The 18,063-nt window shown below is 38.7% G+C and overlaps 1 protein-coding gene across 28 annotated transcripts in view; it reads right to left on the bottom strand.

The window, feature by feature from the left end:
* IQCH (IQ motif containing H) overlaps nt 1-18,063 on the bottom strand; it is a 249,328-nt gene that overhangs the window by 136,523 nt on the left and 94,742 nt on the right. For 25 of the 28 annotated variants that reach the window (XR_008621111.2, XR_008621113.2, XR_008621115.2 and 22 more), the window contains 2 exons: nt 12,508-12,584; nt 10,014-10,052 (listed from right to left, as the gene is read on the bottom strand). Coding sequence is in view for 22 of the 28 variants with exons in the window: in XM_034939000.3 (XP_034794891.1) it covers nt 10,014-10,052; nt 12,508-12,584 (116 nt within the window). In the remaining 6 variants the exon portion in view is untranslated. The remainder of the gene's footprint in view (nt 1-10,013; nt 10,053-12,507; nt 12,585-18,063) is intronic. The other 3 variants (XR_008621116.2, XM_055098591.2, XM_055098605.2) reach the window with 1 other exon arrangement.

Below are 18,063 nucleotides of genomic sequence, written 5' to 3'. Positions count from 1 at the left end.
CTGTAGTACATCTGTCACAGAGAATGCCACACTTGGGAGCACTTTAGACTTGGAGCAAGAAAAGACATGCCTCTCAAGAGAAAGGCTTCCCAAATTAAAGCAGTGCATCAGCATTTTGAGATCCATTGAGCAGGTAAAGACAAAGCTGCTTCACAGCCTGCTAGGAATAAGAGCCCTGATTAAAGGTCATGCCATGCTTCAGGTTCTGGCTCATTCTGTTATTCTTTATTATCTCTGTGAACTTATCTACTATTATTTGTTGGCTTTCTTTCTTCTTTCTTTCCTTCTTTTTCTTTTCCTCTGCCTTCTTTCCTCCCTCCTTCCTTTCTTTCCTTCCTTCCTCCCTCCCTCCTTCCCTTCTTTCCCCTTCCCTCTCTTCTTTCTCTTTTTCTTTTTCTCTTCCTTCCTCTCTCTTTCCCTCCTTTTTTAAGATGTGCTGTACTCCCAATATGATATTACTGACTTGACAGCAATTTTTTTTTTCCTTCTAGCCAAGAAGGATTTCTGTCAAAACATTGTATTCTCACCTGGTGCTTCTTGGGTCACAATCATACCTTTGCGAGATGCCTGTATTCACTAATTGGCCCACATGAAGCCCAAACCTGTGGCCTAATTATTAGCATCTTGCTCTAACTAACTAGCTGGGAAATGTTCTTTGTTTGCAAAGTGTAATCGCTAATTAGATAACTTTGAGAGTTTCTGGAGCAGTTATTTAGGCAAAATTCTAAATCCAAAACAAAAAACAGGAAAGCAGGATGATGATTACATATGTTAGTAAGTCACAGATGTTAAGCAAAAAAGATAGACCCAGTGTTGCATTCTAAAATTTAGAAATACTAGCTGGGTGTGGTGGTGCGCAGCTGTAGTCCTAGCTACCCAGTAGGCTGAGGTGAGAGGATTGCTTGAGCCCAGGAGTTCGAGGCTGCAGTGAGCTATAATCACACCACTGCACTCGAGCCTGGGTGACAGAGTGAAACTCTGTCTCTCAAATAAATAAATAAATAAATAAAATTTAGAAATAACTACCACAAAGAAAATCACATTTCTAAGACAAATGTCTTTATGAAAAATGTTCTTTTCATTTATGTGGACAGTATGTGGGTGTGGCATTAAACTGGATCCATAATCAGATACAAGCAGGATCTCATAGTGGCAAATGGCCAAGTATTTGGGATAATACCACATGGATATCATCTTTAGAGAATGATAATCATTCCATTGCCTAGAAGGATAGACTAAATTCCTTCTGAAACTAAAAGCCAATGTTCAGTTTCTCAAATACCCAAACATATCCATTAGTAATTAGCCCAGGCAATTGCACTGTGTGAAAAAGAGTAAGTTCTTTCTGCACCTTATGGCTCTAAATGAGAGTTTGCATTTAGAATATGAATGGAATGTCCCTCAGAGATGGAGTCCTTATTCTTTCTCAAAGACCAGGGATGCTATTTGTCTGACTCTGCTTTTAAATTGTGTTAAGGGTCCACAATGTGTTGAGCTTTCTATAGAATAAACATCAGGACCTCAGCTGGCTAGAACTGTTCAAAAGATGTACATGATATTCAGAGAGACTAGCTGACCTAATCAGTGGTCCAGAATTCAGCATAGTCACAGGCCTGAATTTTAGAGGACAAGGGAACTTGAAGGTCTCTGCCCTTGCCTTTTGCTCAATAGGCTATTACGGGCCCAGAGAAATTAGCCTTGGCCTTAAGTCCAGCTAACCTGGGTTCAAATCCAAGCTTTGCCAATATCTGCTACATACTCTTGGGCAAGTTACTACACCCTCTGAACCTAAATTTCCTTATCTGTAAAAATGAGAGGTCCCTGCAGAGTTGCTATGATGATTACAGTATGTGTCAAGAACCTTTAACAGTGCCTTAGCCCTAGTCAATGTGGTTTTTACTATAGAGAAGGAAACTGAGGCTCAGAGAGGTTAAATGACTTGCCCAAGATCACAAAGCTAGTTGGCAGATCTTCTTAATTTCTAAGACAGTATTTTTGTTACTATAAGACAAAATTCTGTTCCTAAACAACCCAAATCCATATATAACCAAAGGAAGGAGAACAAGTACTATAAGAAGTGTGTCTTTGCTACTCTTCCATTTCCTTTCATCAGCCCCTCTTCCTTCCCATCGGGTGCTTTCTCTTCCCCACCCTACCCCATGCTGACCCCTACCCCCGTACCACCAGTGCCCACAGCCTAAACTGTCTAGAACTCTCCATATGGCTCCTCACTAAGCTGTGCTCTTCTTAGTCTTCCTTCTACCACCTTGTACATCAGAGCCAACCTGGCCTTGATCTGCTGTTTTTTTCTTTTTCTTTTAAAAAAACTGAACGATAATTATTATTTTTAGAGACAGGGTCTCCCTCTGTCATCCAGCCTGGAGTGCAGTTGTGTGATCATAGCTTGCTGCAGCCTCAAACTCCTGGGCACAAGTGATCCTCTCACCTCAGCTTCCCGAGTAGGTGGAACTACTGGCACATGTCATGACGCCCATCTAATTTTTGTAATTTTTTTGTAGAGATAAGGGTCTCACTATCTTGCCCAAGCTGGTCTTGAACTCCTGGCCTCAAGCGATCCACCCACCCCAGCCTCCCAAAGTGTTGGGGTTACAGGCATGACCCACTGCACTCAGCTCATTTTTTCTTATTTGACAGGCTGGAAAGCAATTTGTCAAACTAATTCCTATCACTGTGCTAATGAACATAACATAGTGTGGTGTATCAGAAGCAACAAGACCCAGAATCTAGTCTGTTACCACCTTCCTCTGTGGCCTTGGGAAGCCACTTCTGTGCGTTTCAGTTTCCATTAAGAGATCACTCAGGGCACTTCTAATTTTGATACCCTATGCCTCTCTGACTTAATGTGTCACCCCTGCAGGGGTATTGGCTTTTTAATAAACTTCTGGAGCCAGTAAAGCCATCAAATCAAAGGCAACTATCTCCAATAGCATCACTTTATGCACCATGAAAAAAACCTGGGGGATTTTTTTCGTATTCTATTTTTCAGATAGAAAACTCTTTCTAGTAACTCTGAAATCAAAATAGATGAACGACTGCCCACACCACCTAATGGTAAAGGTGGTCATGGGGAGAGAACCCCAAAGAGTAGTGTTCCAGTATTCTGGGGCCTGCAAGTCAATGGCTCTCAGTTCATAATATCTAGAAACTGTCTAAGTAATCCTTAAGTGCCAATTAAAAGTGGAAGTCAGAGTCCTTAACCTTTACAAAGACAATAAAAGGCAAAAACAGAACTCATCGAGCAGAGATATATAAAAGAAGAGACTTGAGTGTAAAGGCCACTCAGATCAGCAGCAATTTTCTAGGAATAATTTCTGCAATTGCTTTGAAAGGTATCTTTATTCAAATGAGTCTTCCTGAACTCTGAAACACTTCCTGAGGAGAAAAATCCCCATCCTTTGATGCATTCTCATGGAACAAAAACACACGATGGATCAAAATCTGGTTGAAGATCAAACAGAATAGAATCAAGAAGATTTTGTAAATAGATGGTCTATTTTCAGTCAAATGTGAAATTTCCTTCTAGAGACACATTTCATTTTACTGCTGCATTGATTTCATCTTTTCTGTTACACCTCTAATATTCTCTGAGAAAATGTGACATAGTTAAGGACCACTGGGGACAATTATGATGGATGGGTTGAACCTGCTGGGGATGTGGACAGGAAGCCTGACAGGATGGGAATCAAAAGCAGCCTGGATTCCCAGATCTCTGAGCAAAGACACATCATAATTTTCTCTACACGTATGGGAAAAAGAGCAAGCCTCAAAAAGGACTGCTATTATCACCAAAGTAAAGCTTGACATTCCATGTTTCCTGAGAAAAATGTGGGTCTAGTACGTTCCTTGATCCAAATCACTAAAGAACACTTGCAAAATTCCTACAGAGCTCCACCTTGTCATATTCTCTATACCTATATATGTATTCTTTTTTTGTTTTTGAGACAGAGTCTTCCTCTGCTGCCCAGGCTAGTGTGCAGTGGTGCAATCTCAGCTCACTGCAACCTCCACCTCCCAGGTTCAAGTGATTCTCCTGCCTCAGCTTCCTGAGCAGCCAGGATTACAGGCACGCGCCACCACACCCGGCTAATTTTTGTATTTTTAGTAGAGATAGGGTTTCACCATGTTGTCCAGGCTGGTCTTGAACTCCTGACCTCAAGTGATCTGCATGCCATGACCTCCCAAAGTGCTGGGATTACAGGCGTGAGCCACCGTGCGTGGCTTCTATACCTACATATGTATTCTGGTTTATTTTTCTTCATAGCACTTATCTCACTCTTTGATATTATATTAAATATCTGATTATTGCCTCTCTCACTAAAATATAAACCCCAAGAGGACAAGGACTAGGTTTGCTTCGTTCATTGTTGTGTCCCCAGTGCCTATCTAGTACACTGCCTGGCACACGGTAAAGGTCAAAAAGGATTAGTTGAATGAATGAATGTATGAAAGCGTGAATACTAAAATTTAAGCTTATAGCCAGTTGGACTGGGTTCACAGCACAAAGCTGTTCTATGATCATACAAGTTATTTGCAAACTTATAGCTTGAGTTTTGGAGCACTAATGCAAAGTGTGGCTACGGAGATACAAAAATGTCCATACCCTTTGATCAAGAAGTTCCACAGGCTAGGTGTGGTGGCTCATGCCTGTAATCCCAGCACTTTGGGAGGTCAAGGCAGGCAGATCACTTGAGCCCAGGAGTTCCAGACCAGCCTGGGCAACACGGTAAAACCCCATCTCAACAAAGAAATGCCAAAAAAATTAGCTGGGCGTGGTGGCATATGCCTGTAGTCCCAGCTATTCAGGACTGTGAGGTGGGAGGACTGCTTGAGCCCCGGCAGGTCAAGGCTGCAGTGAGCCACAATCGTGCCACTGCACTGCAGACTAGGTGACAGAGAGAGACCGCATCTCAAAACAAAAACAAAAACAATTATTTATTAATAATGTAACATTTATAATTTAATGTCAAGCAATAGGATGAAAAGAAAATTATGGTATATCTTTAATAAAGATATTATAAAGGCACTAAAAATGTTTTATGAATTTTAAATCATATATGTAAAGGTTTATGATAAACTGTTAGATGAAAAGAGTAAAACCACAGTTGAATATACAGTATAATACCAACAAAAGAATATGCCAAAGTTTAAATAGTACCAAAGGATTGTGATATGGGGAAAAAAATCCTTCTATACTTTTTTTCTCTTTTCTGAATTTTCCAAATTTTCTATGAATGATCAGGTCACAACTGATCAATGAAAGAGATAAAGTGAAAAAATACAGATTATCTTGTTGGCTGATAATTTAACCTTTTTTCTGTTGTATATAAGCAAAATTATTAATCACATGTAATAAAAATGTTCAGTTAGACAATGCTATGAAAAGTAGTAAAAACAGTCCTTGTAGTTTTTCTCGGTAATTACAAGAAAAATTGTTCCGCAAGAATTTCAAAAAAATTGTTTGGCAAATAAAACTATATAATTTCAATTCATTTGGAAAGTTTAATGATGAAAACACATAGGTGAGGATGGCAATTTCTAATGAATTAGAGAAAATGGTAACTGTTTTTAAAAGATTCTACATGCAAATCAAAACCACAATGAGATACCATCTCATACCAGTCAGAATGACTATTATAAAAAGATCAAAAAATAACAGATGCTGGTGCGGTTGCAGAGAAAAGGGAATGCTTATACACTGCCAGTGGGAATGTAAATTAGTTCAGCCATTGTAGAAAGCAGTTTAGTGACTTCTCAAAGAACTTAAAACAGAATTACCACTCGACCCAGCAATCCCATTATTGGGTATATACCCAAAGGACTATAAATCATTCTACCGTAAAGACACATGCATGTGTTATGTTCACTGCAGCACTATTCACAATAGCAAAGACATGGAATCAACCTAAATTACCATCAATAGTAGACTGGATAAAGACAATGTGGTACATATATACCATGGAATACTATGCAGCCATGGAAAAGAAAGAGGTCATGTTATTTGAAGCAACATGGATAGAGCTGGAGGCTATTATCCTAAGCAAAATAACACAGGAACAGAAAACCAAATACTGCATGTTCTCACTTATAAGTAGGAGCTAAACATTGAGTACACATGGACACAAAGAAGGGAATGACACAGGGGCCTACTTGAGGGTGGAGGGTAGGAAGAGGGTGAGGATCCAAAAATGAGCTATTGGGTACTATGCTTATTACCTGGGTGATGAAATAATCTGTACACCAAATCCCCATGACACACAGCTTATTAATACCTATGTAACAAATCTGCAAATGTATTTCTGAACCTAAAAGTTGAAAAAATAAAAATTAGGCTGGGAATGGTGGCTCACGCCTGTAATCCCAGCACTTTGGGAGGTTGAGGTGGGCAGATCATTTGAGGTCAGGAGTTTGAGACCAGCCTGACCAACATGGTGAAACCCCGTCTCTACTAAAAATACAAAAAAAAAAAAAAAAAAAAATTTAGCTGGGTGTGGTGGTGCACGCCTCTAGTCCCACTTACTTGGGAGGCTGAGGCAGGAGAATCGCTTGAACTAGGGAGGCAGAGGTGGCAGTGAGCCGAGATCATGCCACTGCACTCCCACCTGGGTGAGAGAGCAAGACTCCATCTAAAAAAAAAAAAAAAAATCAAGATTTGTGTTTTTTAAAAAAGATTCCACAGGGGTTGTTTGTTTGTTTTTTTTTTTTCCGTGTCTGGATTTTTCTTTTCTCTTCTTCCTTTAAGATGGTAAGTTAAATGAAGTTTTATGAGAGAGAATGAGTCTAAAAGAGAAAAAAATAGCTTTGGACTTGCTTTTGAATCTCGTTTTGTATCTCCAGGTTGCAGAGCTCTAATTCTCTTAAGAACTGCCCTCTCTCCAGCCCTTTAGGGCAAGACAAGAAAGGAGACTAAATTGTGCTGGGAGCAAAGTCAGCCAGGGAGGCACCCTGTGCCTTTTAAGAAGTAGGCTTATTCCCCCACCAGATTTGACATGTTAAAGCCAAAACTGCTGCTAGATATCATCTAGTGGTTTTGAAAGTATACATTTTAAAGCCTCGAACACTTTGTTCAAATACCATATAGTTTGATAGCAAAGAGGTAAAATAGAAAACCCAAGTGTTGTGGATATAGGGGCCTACAGCCCCCTATTGCTAGGAGCTTTTGCTTCTCTTCTTTCCCTGGGGCTATGGGGTGAGGATTTCCTGTGGCTGTAGGGTGAGGATATGGAAGCCCCTTAAAAACACTGATTTGATCCAATCTCCTTTTTATACAGATAGAAGGAAATGAGAGCAGATAGGGGCAGTGATATGTTTAATGTCACACATATTGCCTGATTAAAACAGTTCAGCTGACTCACCCATAAAATAATTACAGTTTTCTAAATGACAGGATCAGAAGTATATGTTGGGAAAATACTAAAGAAAGTAACAATTGAAAAGAATGACTAAGAGAAGTGAGACCCCAAATTTGAGATTACAATGTTATCACCCAAACCCATTCTTTCTACACCAATATAAATTTTACAACACAAGGATGGCTTAGGAAACAGGATTTTCTTTTATATTTTTCTTCAATTTGGATTTTTTTTTTTAATTTGGAGATGTTTTGGAAAAGTTTTAAACACACAGAGAAGTATAGAGAATAATATAAAAAACTACCACGGACACATTTTTGTTTAATTTTTTGTCATCTTTGCTGTAAATATACGTGTGTGTGTGTGTGTGTGTGTGGTGTGTGCGTATATGTGTGTATGTTATATATATATAAAGTTAACATCCTCTCTGTATTTCTTTTCATTCTCCTTCCTCTTTCTTCCTGTTCCCAGAAGCAAACACACTCATGAAGTTGGTCTGTACTCCTATAGTAGAATAAATATTTGTTTGTTTGCTTGTTTTATCCATAAAATAGATTTTTATTATCAAAATATTAATTAAAATTGAGTGAATCTTAACATAGTTTTTATGCTTGCCTTAAGATAATAAAAAGATTTATTTCCTGACAGGCACTTTTAACAACCTCAAACCTTTGAACTAGATTCTTGAAAATAAGGATGCCTCAGATTTATTGAAATAACTATTACAAACTCTACTATCGTTTTTTATTCTTCGGATCCTGTGCAAAGCCTGACTGACTTAAACTTATTCAACTTCTTAAATTGGGTTTGGTTAACTGAGCTATAAGATAGAAAAGGCTGTTAAAGTCGGAGCCGATGAAAGCAGACACAACAGCAAGGGTGGTAACTGCTGTCTGTTATTGAAGAAAACAGTAAAAGACACAGAAACTGATTACCTGTATACATGATATTGAATAGAGAAAAGATTAAATTATATTAGTTAGGCAGAAGTGTAATATATTTTAGAAATGCAATAAATGTAATATGTTTCCATAAAAATGATTGATATTTATAAAAATTTCTAATGCTTTGGGGCTCTGGTAGTTACATAGTCCAGTTTTGTATGTTGGCTCTGTCATTTACTAATTGGATGACTAATTGAATGATAATAGTGCCTATTGCACAGAAATCCTGTGAAAACGAAGTGAGATAATCCACTTAAGACATTAGGAACAGAGCCTGGCAAAGAGTAAGCACTCAGTATATGTTAGCTGCAAGTAGCAGTCGCAGCAGCAACAGCAGCAGTAGTAACAGGAGCAGTAGTAGTACTATTTGAAAAGCTGACCCATGTGGAAGCATTCATAACCTGGAACAGGCAGAGAGCACAAACTCTGGAGCTTCACTCTGTCAGCTGGATCCTTTGCACCCTTTTACCAACTGAGTGGGCCTGGGGACAACTGCAGCACATAGGTTCCGCCTGCTATGACGGTTCAGTGGGTACGAAAGATGCTTAGTGCCATGCATGCAGGACATGCTCAGTCAACATTAGCAGTTACAAATATTCCAGATAAATAATGCCTTACTGTTCGTAAACACATCCTATTTTTAACCTGCAGAATCAAGCTCACACTTTTCTCACAGTAAGACGTCAAGGGACGTAAGAGGAAGGATCTAATTGCACTGATTAGTTTACCAAGGAGCAATCTGTCTAGGTACAGAGGGACTGTATGTAATCATTGATGTAAATACAGCTCTATCTAGGCACAGCTCTGCAGGAATAAAATGTGACCCCAAAGGCGGGCTCTTTTTCCTTGAAAGCAGATGGCTAAGATCCCTGTAAAATTCTTACTGATAAGAGATCCCCAAGAAAGGGAGGCCTAGAAGATGCTCTTAATAATGGACCAATGAGTTATGATAACAAGTACTTTTCCAAAACACTTTCACACACATTAACGCATCTGATCCTTGCAGCAACTCTATGTGAAGGAAGGTATTATCCTCATTTGTCAGAGGAGGAAAGTGAAGAGCAGAGAAGTCAAGTGACTTGCTCAAAGGAGAATCAGGTGCATTCCTACTTCAAGTTCAGGACTTTTATTACCCATGCATGGCCTTGTGGAATGTTCCTTGCTGGCATGTACTTGCCATATTGTGGGGGCTATTTCATTTTTCCAATGTTTTTGTAACCTTAGTTGTTAGGATTAGCTTAACTCTAAATCCCATCTGTACTACAGCATACGTGCAGTATGTTGCATGTGTGTGTGCATCCTATATGCATGCACACATATAAGCACGTGCTGGGGGACAACCACATTTATTTTTCACATTTTATTTCTTTTTAAGTGTACTTTTAAAAGATGAAAATCTTTGATTGAATTTGAAGATTGATGTGATTCAGCCAAATTTTAAGGACGCTAAGTCATTTGTTTGGACTGAAGCCTGAGAAGTAATTCAGTCCCAAAAGGAGGCAAAAAAGGGTTTTCACTTTAAATGAACCATTTTTTTTTTTTTCCTGAAACCATGATCTAATTTCTTTTACAAAGGAAGCACGAACTTTTGTTGCCATCTCCAGCTGTCAAGCAGTCACCCATACTCTTGCCCTGCAGCAAAGGGAAGGGACATCAGGTGACAGACCCTAAATTTCAACTAGTCACACAAATTACAGACCTTCCTATCATGATGTCCTCTTGACCTTCTGCTTTTCCCCTACAATTAAGAATGAGACACAGTTTAAATCAAAACGACTCTCATGGGCAATTTTACAAAACAAATAGAAGGCTCAGAGCCTCACCCCCTTCCCCGTTTTACCCGCTGGGCCAGCCTGTTCTCTCTTTCCACGCAGGCAGGAGCTGATAATTAGAAAGACCTTTCCCACACTGACAACGATGCTCTGTTTGCCAAGCCCCGTTTGCTTTGAAGAAAGAGTTTGACTAAGTAAATATTTACAAAAACAACTATAATCAGATGCCAAGTCCCACTTCTAGGGGACACTAGCGTGGCACCACACTGCTTTGTGGTGGTGTCTGATCAAAGGTCTGTACTGGCTCTATCACGAGGCTTGGCATACTGAAGTCCTTCTCTTAGCCTTTTAACTTCCATGCCCAGGACACTTCCCACAAAATATGTGAAAAATTACATTTACCATTGAAGAGTCAATTTAGAAATGCTATACCAATCTGGGACCACAGGAAAAAGTCATTAAATATTACTGTTTCCAGCAGTTGGGGAGAGCTTTGTGAAGTCAACAGAGAAAATTAAAGCCAGGGCTCATTAGCATTCAGAAAATATGTCATTATTTAAAACTATTTTTTTCGTGGTAAACCATTTACTGGCTAAAACCTAGTCATAATATTTGTATTACCTGTAGATCTGTTATCTATAAAACTGTGGGACCTGAGCGCTCCAACAGGGTGAGAATCAAAACAGGTGCCTCCGCCTGTTCCTATTATGCATATTAGCCCATGGCCTTCTCACAGCCTGTTAAACAGCTGAATTTGAAATAATAATGGTGCAGGCCAAACACTCGCCTGAAGGCCTGTCTGTCTTGGGATTTGGCCATTTACATTGATTTTCTTTACCCACATTTTTCATGAAACACAAATATTTGCCATGGCAACTGGGGTGTCACATGACATGCTGCTACATAAATAGCTTGGAAATCTCTTAAGGGGACACAGCCCACCAGTGCTGATATTACAGTGAAACCTCTTGATGATTTCAATATTGAAAGATAAAAGTCTGGGAAGAGCAGGTAGCAGTCTACTATGGAGAGGCAGTAGGATTAATTTCTCTTGTTCTGCTCTTCAATTTCTCCTTCTTTCTTTTCTTATGAGAGCAGCTGTAAACATGACCACTTTCCACATAAGGTAAGCCAGAAAAAGACAGTGCCAGCTGTCTCCTTTCTGTGGTGAAAAGTTTCAAAAATCACAAGTCTGTCTGCAGTCCATAAACCTAAGAAAGCAAGGTACAAAAGTCCAGCACATTTAAACTGGGGGAATCTCCATAAGAATGAATTACATTGTACTGTGAGGAGTTAATGTTAAAGAATACAGAATTTGGCCCGGTGTGGTGGCTTATGCCTACAATCCCAGCATTTTGGGAGGCCGAGGCAGGTGGACCACTTGAGGCCAGCAGTTCGAGACCAGCCTGGCCAACATAGCGAAACCTTGTTTTTACTAAAAATACAAAAAATTAGCCGGGAGTGGTGGTACATCCCTGTAATCTCAGCTACTCGGGAGGCTAAGGCATGAGAATCACTTGAATCTGGGAGCCAGAGGTTGCAGTGAGCCGAGACTGTGCCAGCCTGGGTGACAGAGCAAGACTCCATCTCAAAAAAAAAAAAAAAAAAAAAAAAAGAAAAGAAAGTGCCTCATGATGGTTAAAAAGGAAAAAAAAAAAAAAAAGGCCAGGCGTGGTGGCTCATGCCTATAATCCCAGTGCTTTGGGAGGCCAAGGCAGGTGGGTCACTTGAGGTCAGGAGTTCGAGACCAGCCTGGCCAAAATGGTGAAACCCCGTCTCTACTAAAAATACAAAAATTAGCCGGGCATGGTGGTAGGCACCTGTAATCCCAGCTACCTGGGAGGCTGAGACGTGAGAATCGCTTGAACCCAGGAGGCAGAGGTTGCAGTGAGTCGACATAGTGCACTGCACTCCAGCCTGGGCAACAGAGTAAGTGAGACTCTGTCTTGAAATAATAATAATAATAATAATAATAATAATAATAATAATGATAATACAGAATTCTTTCCCCTGCTTCATTAAGGTATTCTATGTTTGGAGATCTTGCCTTTTTAGCCTGTATTTAAAGACAAATGAAATACAGTAGAACCTCACAATAAGACATCCTATACCATACAAATTTGGATACAAAGCAATAGCTACTGGACTCCTGACCAGTTAGTATTAGAGGCTGAGCCAGTCATTTAGTTAATCTTGCAATGATGCAACATGATTGAATTTTTTAGACCCCACCAATAACATTATGCTAGAGTTGACTTGTACAATTCCCCTTTTGAAAGTCAAATGCATACCAGCAGCAGCTGAAATAGCACTTATTTCTATGTTGAAGGTACAACTCAATAATGTGTAAATCACCAAATATCTCACAGAAAGTGCTGTAAATAAGAATAATTTTATTTCTATAGTGAGGAATATAAATACCTTTGATCTTTGTTTCTTGGGAAAGAACTTCACTTCTGCTGGAGATGGAGGTGGTTCCCGAGGTATAGTGAAAGTGGCTGTGGATGAAGATAGTACATGTTACCTTTTCCAGAAGAAGAGGCTGAGTCACTGGTTGGATGCTATTGGGTTTGCACCTTGAAAGTCAAATGGCTCTGTCACCCACTGTGCGCTCACTACCTTTCTTTCTGTATTCATTCAATGAAACAGCTATGATCACTGACTTCAAAAGGAAGCCAAGAGCATGAGAGGGCAACAGTTCTATTAGAATACAAGGTCAGCCCGCCTTATGCAAACTGCCTAGATAAAAAGGCAAATTTTAAAAGCAGGCACATTTTAAAAGCAGGCAAATTAGAGAGTAATATCTGTCTTATAAAATGCTTTGTTAGAAGATTTCTTTAAATAGCCAGATTCCCAGGTTCATGTAAAATGTGATTTAACATAGCTACATATGGACTATTCTATTGTGTAAAAAAAAAGATTCTAAAAAATTTAAATGACTGAGGGAAGTGACACAAGTGAAAAGCACCATAAAGATTATTTTTGAAATTAGTTAAGTCTATAAGCAACAACTTTTAGAGAACACACCTAGCCCATGGTCGAGGAAGAATGGGCCCACATGCTAGACAATGCTCTCAATCACATCTCTCCTACTGCCTAGCAGCAAACCTGACTGCCCTTTACCAAAAGCCCAAGTCTGACATTCTCAGGGGAGAAAAATCCTTATACTACTCAGCCCAAGAAAGAGAACAAAAAATTTATTTAAATGGTTAATTGAATAAAAGAAGTGAGGCTTCTTTCAGCTCAATTCCTTCAGCTCAACCCCGTTTTCTGTTAGTTTTCTATAACAACAATCTTAGAAGGAATTGACAGATATTGATCAAAAACAGCACGCTAGTAAAGGATATCAATATATAATTTAGAGTCTCACTTGGAGGACTTGGTTCTCTTAGATTGCCTCAACTGAGCTGCAAGGAATATCTTCAGCTCTTTTTTAAAGAGTAGGAAAAATAGCAGAGCCTTTTCAGTGAAACTCACCTTCACAAAAGGGATTTCTTTGTTGCATTTGATCAACCCATTTTTACACCCCTCTGGTTTCCCTGGCTTCTGGCAAGCTTCCCTGTGACTTGTAGTCCTCACTATCCCCTGGCCAGTAGTGTATGAAGACCCCATTTTAAGGGTATAGTTTTTGCCTTCAGTTCTATGCTCTCCTTCCCTGGTGTCCACTTTGGAGTTTGCTCTCCCACTTCTGAAGGTAAGTCCACATCCTGTGTTCAGCCTGCTTTGAATCCACAGATTCACCAGTAAAATTTGTTATTCCTATTGTCTGCAGACTCAGTACAATTTTTGTTTAACTTTCAGGTTCTTGCAGAAAAGTGAGATTTATGGCTAAATTCCCATGTTCAAACAAAATAGCAGCTGAGAAATTTTCAAGTGGGCACAACTTTTAAAGGATTTTAGTAAAATTTTAATACAATTTGGTAGGACAAAGATCTCAAGGATAAGTAATTTCACATGGCTAATCCACAGTTAATGATATCAATAAGAATTTTCTTAGCTGTCTGCAGAAATGCTATCACTAAATTATTATTTCATGTGGCCTTGGATTTTATGAGACACATGCATTTGAGGAATGTGTCTGCATTTTTACAAAACTGTATCCTAATGCACTGCCTATTTTGCTACTCAATTTCCCTGCTGGAAAAATCTGTTTGGTAAATTTTGCCAGAGTTAATGGAGGGAAAAAATCCTTGTCTTTCTGGACAAACTTGTATGCTTTTGTGGTAGTTATTACTAATTTTTTTTTTTTTTTTGAGATGGAGACTTGCTCTGTCGCCCGGGCTGGAGTGCAGTGGCACAATCTCGGCTCACTGCAAGCCCCACCTCCCAGGTTCACGCCATTCTCCTGCTTCGGCCTCCAGAATAGCTGAGACTACAGGTGCCCACCACCACGCCCAGCTAATTTTTTTTTGTATTTTTTGGTAGAGACGGGGTTTCACCATGTTCGACAGGCTGGTCTCAATCTCCTGATCTCGTGATCCACCCACCTCGGCCTCCCAAAGTGCTGGCATTACAGGCGTGAGCCACCGCGCCCGGCCAGTTATTACTAATTTTAGAGCCCCAGTTTTTTCAGAGTGACAATATGCCCAACTCCTAGCAAATTAGAAAAAAAATTTTTTTAAGAACATGCAGTTAAATTTTAACTTAAGATAAATAATAAATAAGTTTTTAGTATGTCTCAAATATTAAATATACTTATCCAACAAAGAATAACAGAATTTCCATGAATGGATTAGAATAAGCATAACATCATTCTAAGAATTTATTTAGTATAAGTATGTTTATAATCCTAATGTTAGCTCTAACCCTATCCCTGGACATCCACTTTCCCAGCCTTTCTCATAGCTAGCAGTGAGCAGTGAGATGTAAGGGAAAGTCCACCCCAAGGCTTCTGGGAAGAGACTGACACCACTATTCTCCCCTTCATCTGGCCTGGAATGTGTATGTAAGGCCCAGGGCTGCAGAAGCCATCTTATGACCAAGAGGTGGCAAGCATGAAGATTAAATCAAACATACCAAAGAGGGTAAAGTAGAAAGAACACCATGACAACCTGCTGATCAATGCCACCATCCCTAGGCTCCTCACTTCCCAATTTCTTGTGTACGAGACAAATTCTTCATTGTTTAGGCCACTGGTAGTTTTCTGATATTTATAGTCACATGCATTCCTGAGTGGTACTACCTGTTCCCGTCTCTCCCTCCTTCCCTCTTCTCTTCCTTCCATACTTTGTCTTATTGCATGTGCTAGGACCTCAGTACAAAAATGGTGGCAACAATGATCATCCTTGACTTGTTTCTGCTTTTAATCGAGAAGTAGAAAAGGAATGCTTCAAAATTTCCCCTACTAAGAGTATTTTTTGCTCTAGGGCTTTGGTTGATAACAACAATCAGGTTCAGAAAATTCTCTTCTATTCTGCTCCATCCAGAGGATTTTCCCTTATCATTAATGTTGAATAGTATTGAATGATTTTTTTTTCTTTTGGTATATATTGAGACCATGAGGTTTTTTCTTTTTAAATATGTTAATATGGTGAATTATATTGCTAAATTTTTCTGATGTTGAACTTTCCTTACATTTTTCCTTGATTATGATGAACATTTAAAAAATGTTAATGTTTTTTAGAATCTTTGCCTCTATGTTCCTAAATAAGATTGATCTATGTATATTTTTTCTTGTACTGTGCTTTTTCAATTTTGGTAGCAAAGTTACAATAGCTCCATAAAATCAGTTGATAACCTTTTCCTCTTTTTTTCCCCTATGGAATAGTATAAAAAGAATTAACTGACCTGTTAAGGTTGGTAAAACTTGCCTATAAAAGGCCTGAGGCCTTCTCCCCTCTGGCATATTAGAGTATGTGATGTGTTTCTGTGTGTGTGTGTTTAAAAGACAGAGAGATATTTTTGACTACCATTTCAAATTATCTAATAATATTGTTTTAAGTTTGTTATTTTTTCTCAAGTTATTTTTGGTAGTTCACATTTTTCTAGGAAATTTTTCATTTCATATTTTAAAATATATTGGCACAAAGTTACCATACAATGATTTTTTTAAAATTCTACTGTATCTATAGTTAAGTGACCTTTTTTCATTTTAGTAGTGTTTACGTGTGCCTTCTATTTTCCTTTCTTTATCATTATTGTCAGAGATCTGCCTGTTTTATGTTCTTTTAAAGAAGCTAATTTTTGACGGCGCAGTGGCTCAGGCCTGTAATCCCAGCATTTTGGGAGGGCAAGGTGGGCGGATTGCCTGAGCTCAGGAGTTTGAGACCACCCTGGGCAACATGGTGAAACCCTCTCTCTACTAAAATACAAAAAATTAGCCGGGCGTGGTGGCGCACACCTGTAGTCCCAGCTACTCGGGAGGCTGAGGCATGAGAACTGCTTGAGCCCTGGAGGCAGAGGTTGCAGTGAGCTGAGATCACGCCATTGCACTCCAGCTTGTGCTACAGAGTGAGACTCTGTCTCAAAAAAAAAATAAATAAATAAATATAAAATAAAAAATAAAGAAGCCAATTTTTAATTATTTTGGGTCATTTTTGTTTTTACTTTCTTAATGTCTGCTTTTATTTTCATTATTTCCTTTCATTTTTTTTCCCAGTTTACTGCTTTTCTTTTTCTGTCTTCTTGTGTTTAATTAGGCTTACGTCACTTATTATCAATTGTTCTTGTTTTCTTTTTTCTTTATTTTTTTTTTGAGACTGAGTCTCGCTCTGTCACTCAGGCTGGATTGCAGTGGAGCAATCTTGGCTCACTGCAACCTCTGCCTCCTGGGTTCAAGCAATTCTCCTGCCTCAGCCTCCTGAGTAGCTGGGATTACAGGTGCGCACCACCACGCCTGGCTAATTTTTGTATTTTTAGTAAAGACGGGGTTTCACCATTTTAGTCAGGCTGATCTTGAACTCTTGACCTCGTGATCTGCCCGCCTTAGCCTCCCAAAGTACTGGAATGTTCCTGTTTTCTATTAAATGCATATAAACAATGGATGAGGTTGCTCAGAAGTGATGAAAGACATTGGTCTACAGATTCAAGAATCCCAATAAATACAAAGCAGGATAAATAAAAAGACCTATATGCCTAGATGCATCACAATGAACCTGTAGAACACAAAAGACAAAAAGAACTTATTTCAACTAGAGAGGAAACAAAAGACAAATTGTTTTCATCCACAATTTTAGCCACTATTTACCACTGACTCCTCAATAGTCCACAGGCTCCTCAATAGCAGATATAATTGCTAGAAAACAATGAAATAATATATTGAATGTGCTGACAAGATAACTTTCAAAAGTCAGGACATAAACACATTTTGAGGCAAATAAAAGTTGAAAGAGTTTACCACCAGCAGAAACAGGCTTGTACTAGTGGAAATTGAAAGAATATAATTTAGGGAGATGGAAATGAATGCAGTATTGAAAGTCAGAGATGCAACAAGGAATGAAGAGCAAAGACAGTGACAAATCTGTTGGCTAATATAACAAATTTTGATTACATAAAAAACATTAACAATAATGTCTTGTGGGTTTTTTAAAAAGATACAACTAAAATACACAAGAAAAATAGATGTTACATCAGGAGGGAGATGGAGTTAAAATGTTCTGAGGTTTTTATACTGTTAAAGGGAAAAGTACAGATATTTATTAACTTTAGACTTTGATAAGTAATATATGCATGTGAAAATAAGAAGCTAATCACAATAAGAATATAAAAGGAATGTATCAATTCCAAAATAATAGAGGAATAAAAGTATAATGAGGAAAAATAATCTATTCAAAAGAAGACAATAAAGGAAAGAAAATGAAATAGCAACAAAACAGGGCAGGGCACAAACAGAAACAGTCTAGATGGAAGAAATATTATCAAAATATATTAGTAATTAGAATAACTGTAAATACAGTAAATGCTAAATGGATAACGATGGTCAGAATGATTTTTTTTAAATTCAGCTATATACTATTTATAAAAGACAGACTTAAAACA

This window comes from Pan paniscus, chromosome 16, assembly GCF_029289425.2.
Source record: "Pan paniscus chromosome 16, NHGRI_mPanPan1-v2.0_pri, whole genome shotgun sequence".
Taxonomy (NCBI): Eukaryota; Metazoa; Chordata; class Mammalia; order Primates; family Hominidae; genus Pan; species Pan paniscus.
Note: the sequence above shows the minus strand (reverse complement) of the source record. Positions and strands in the feature narration are given on the sequence as shown.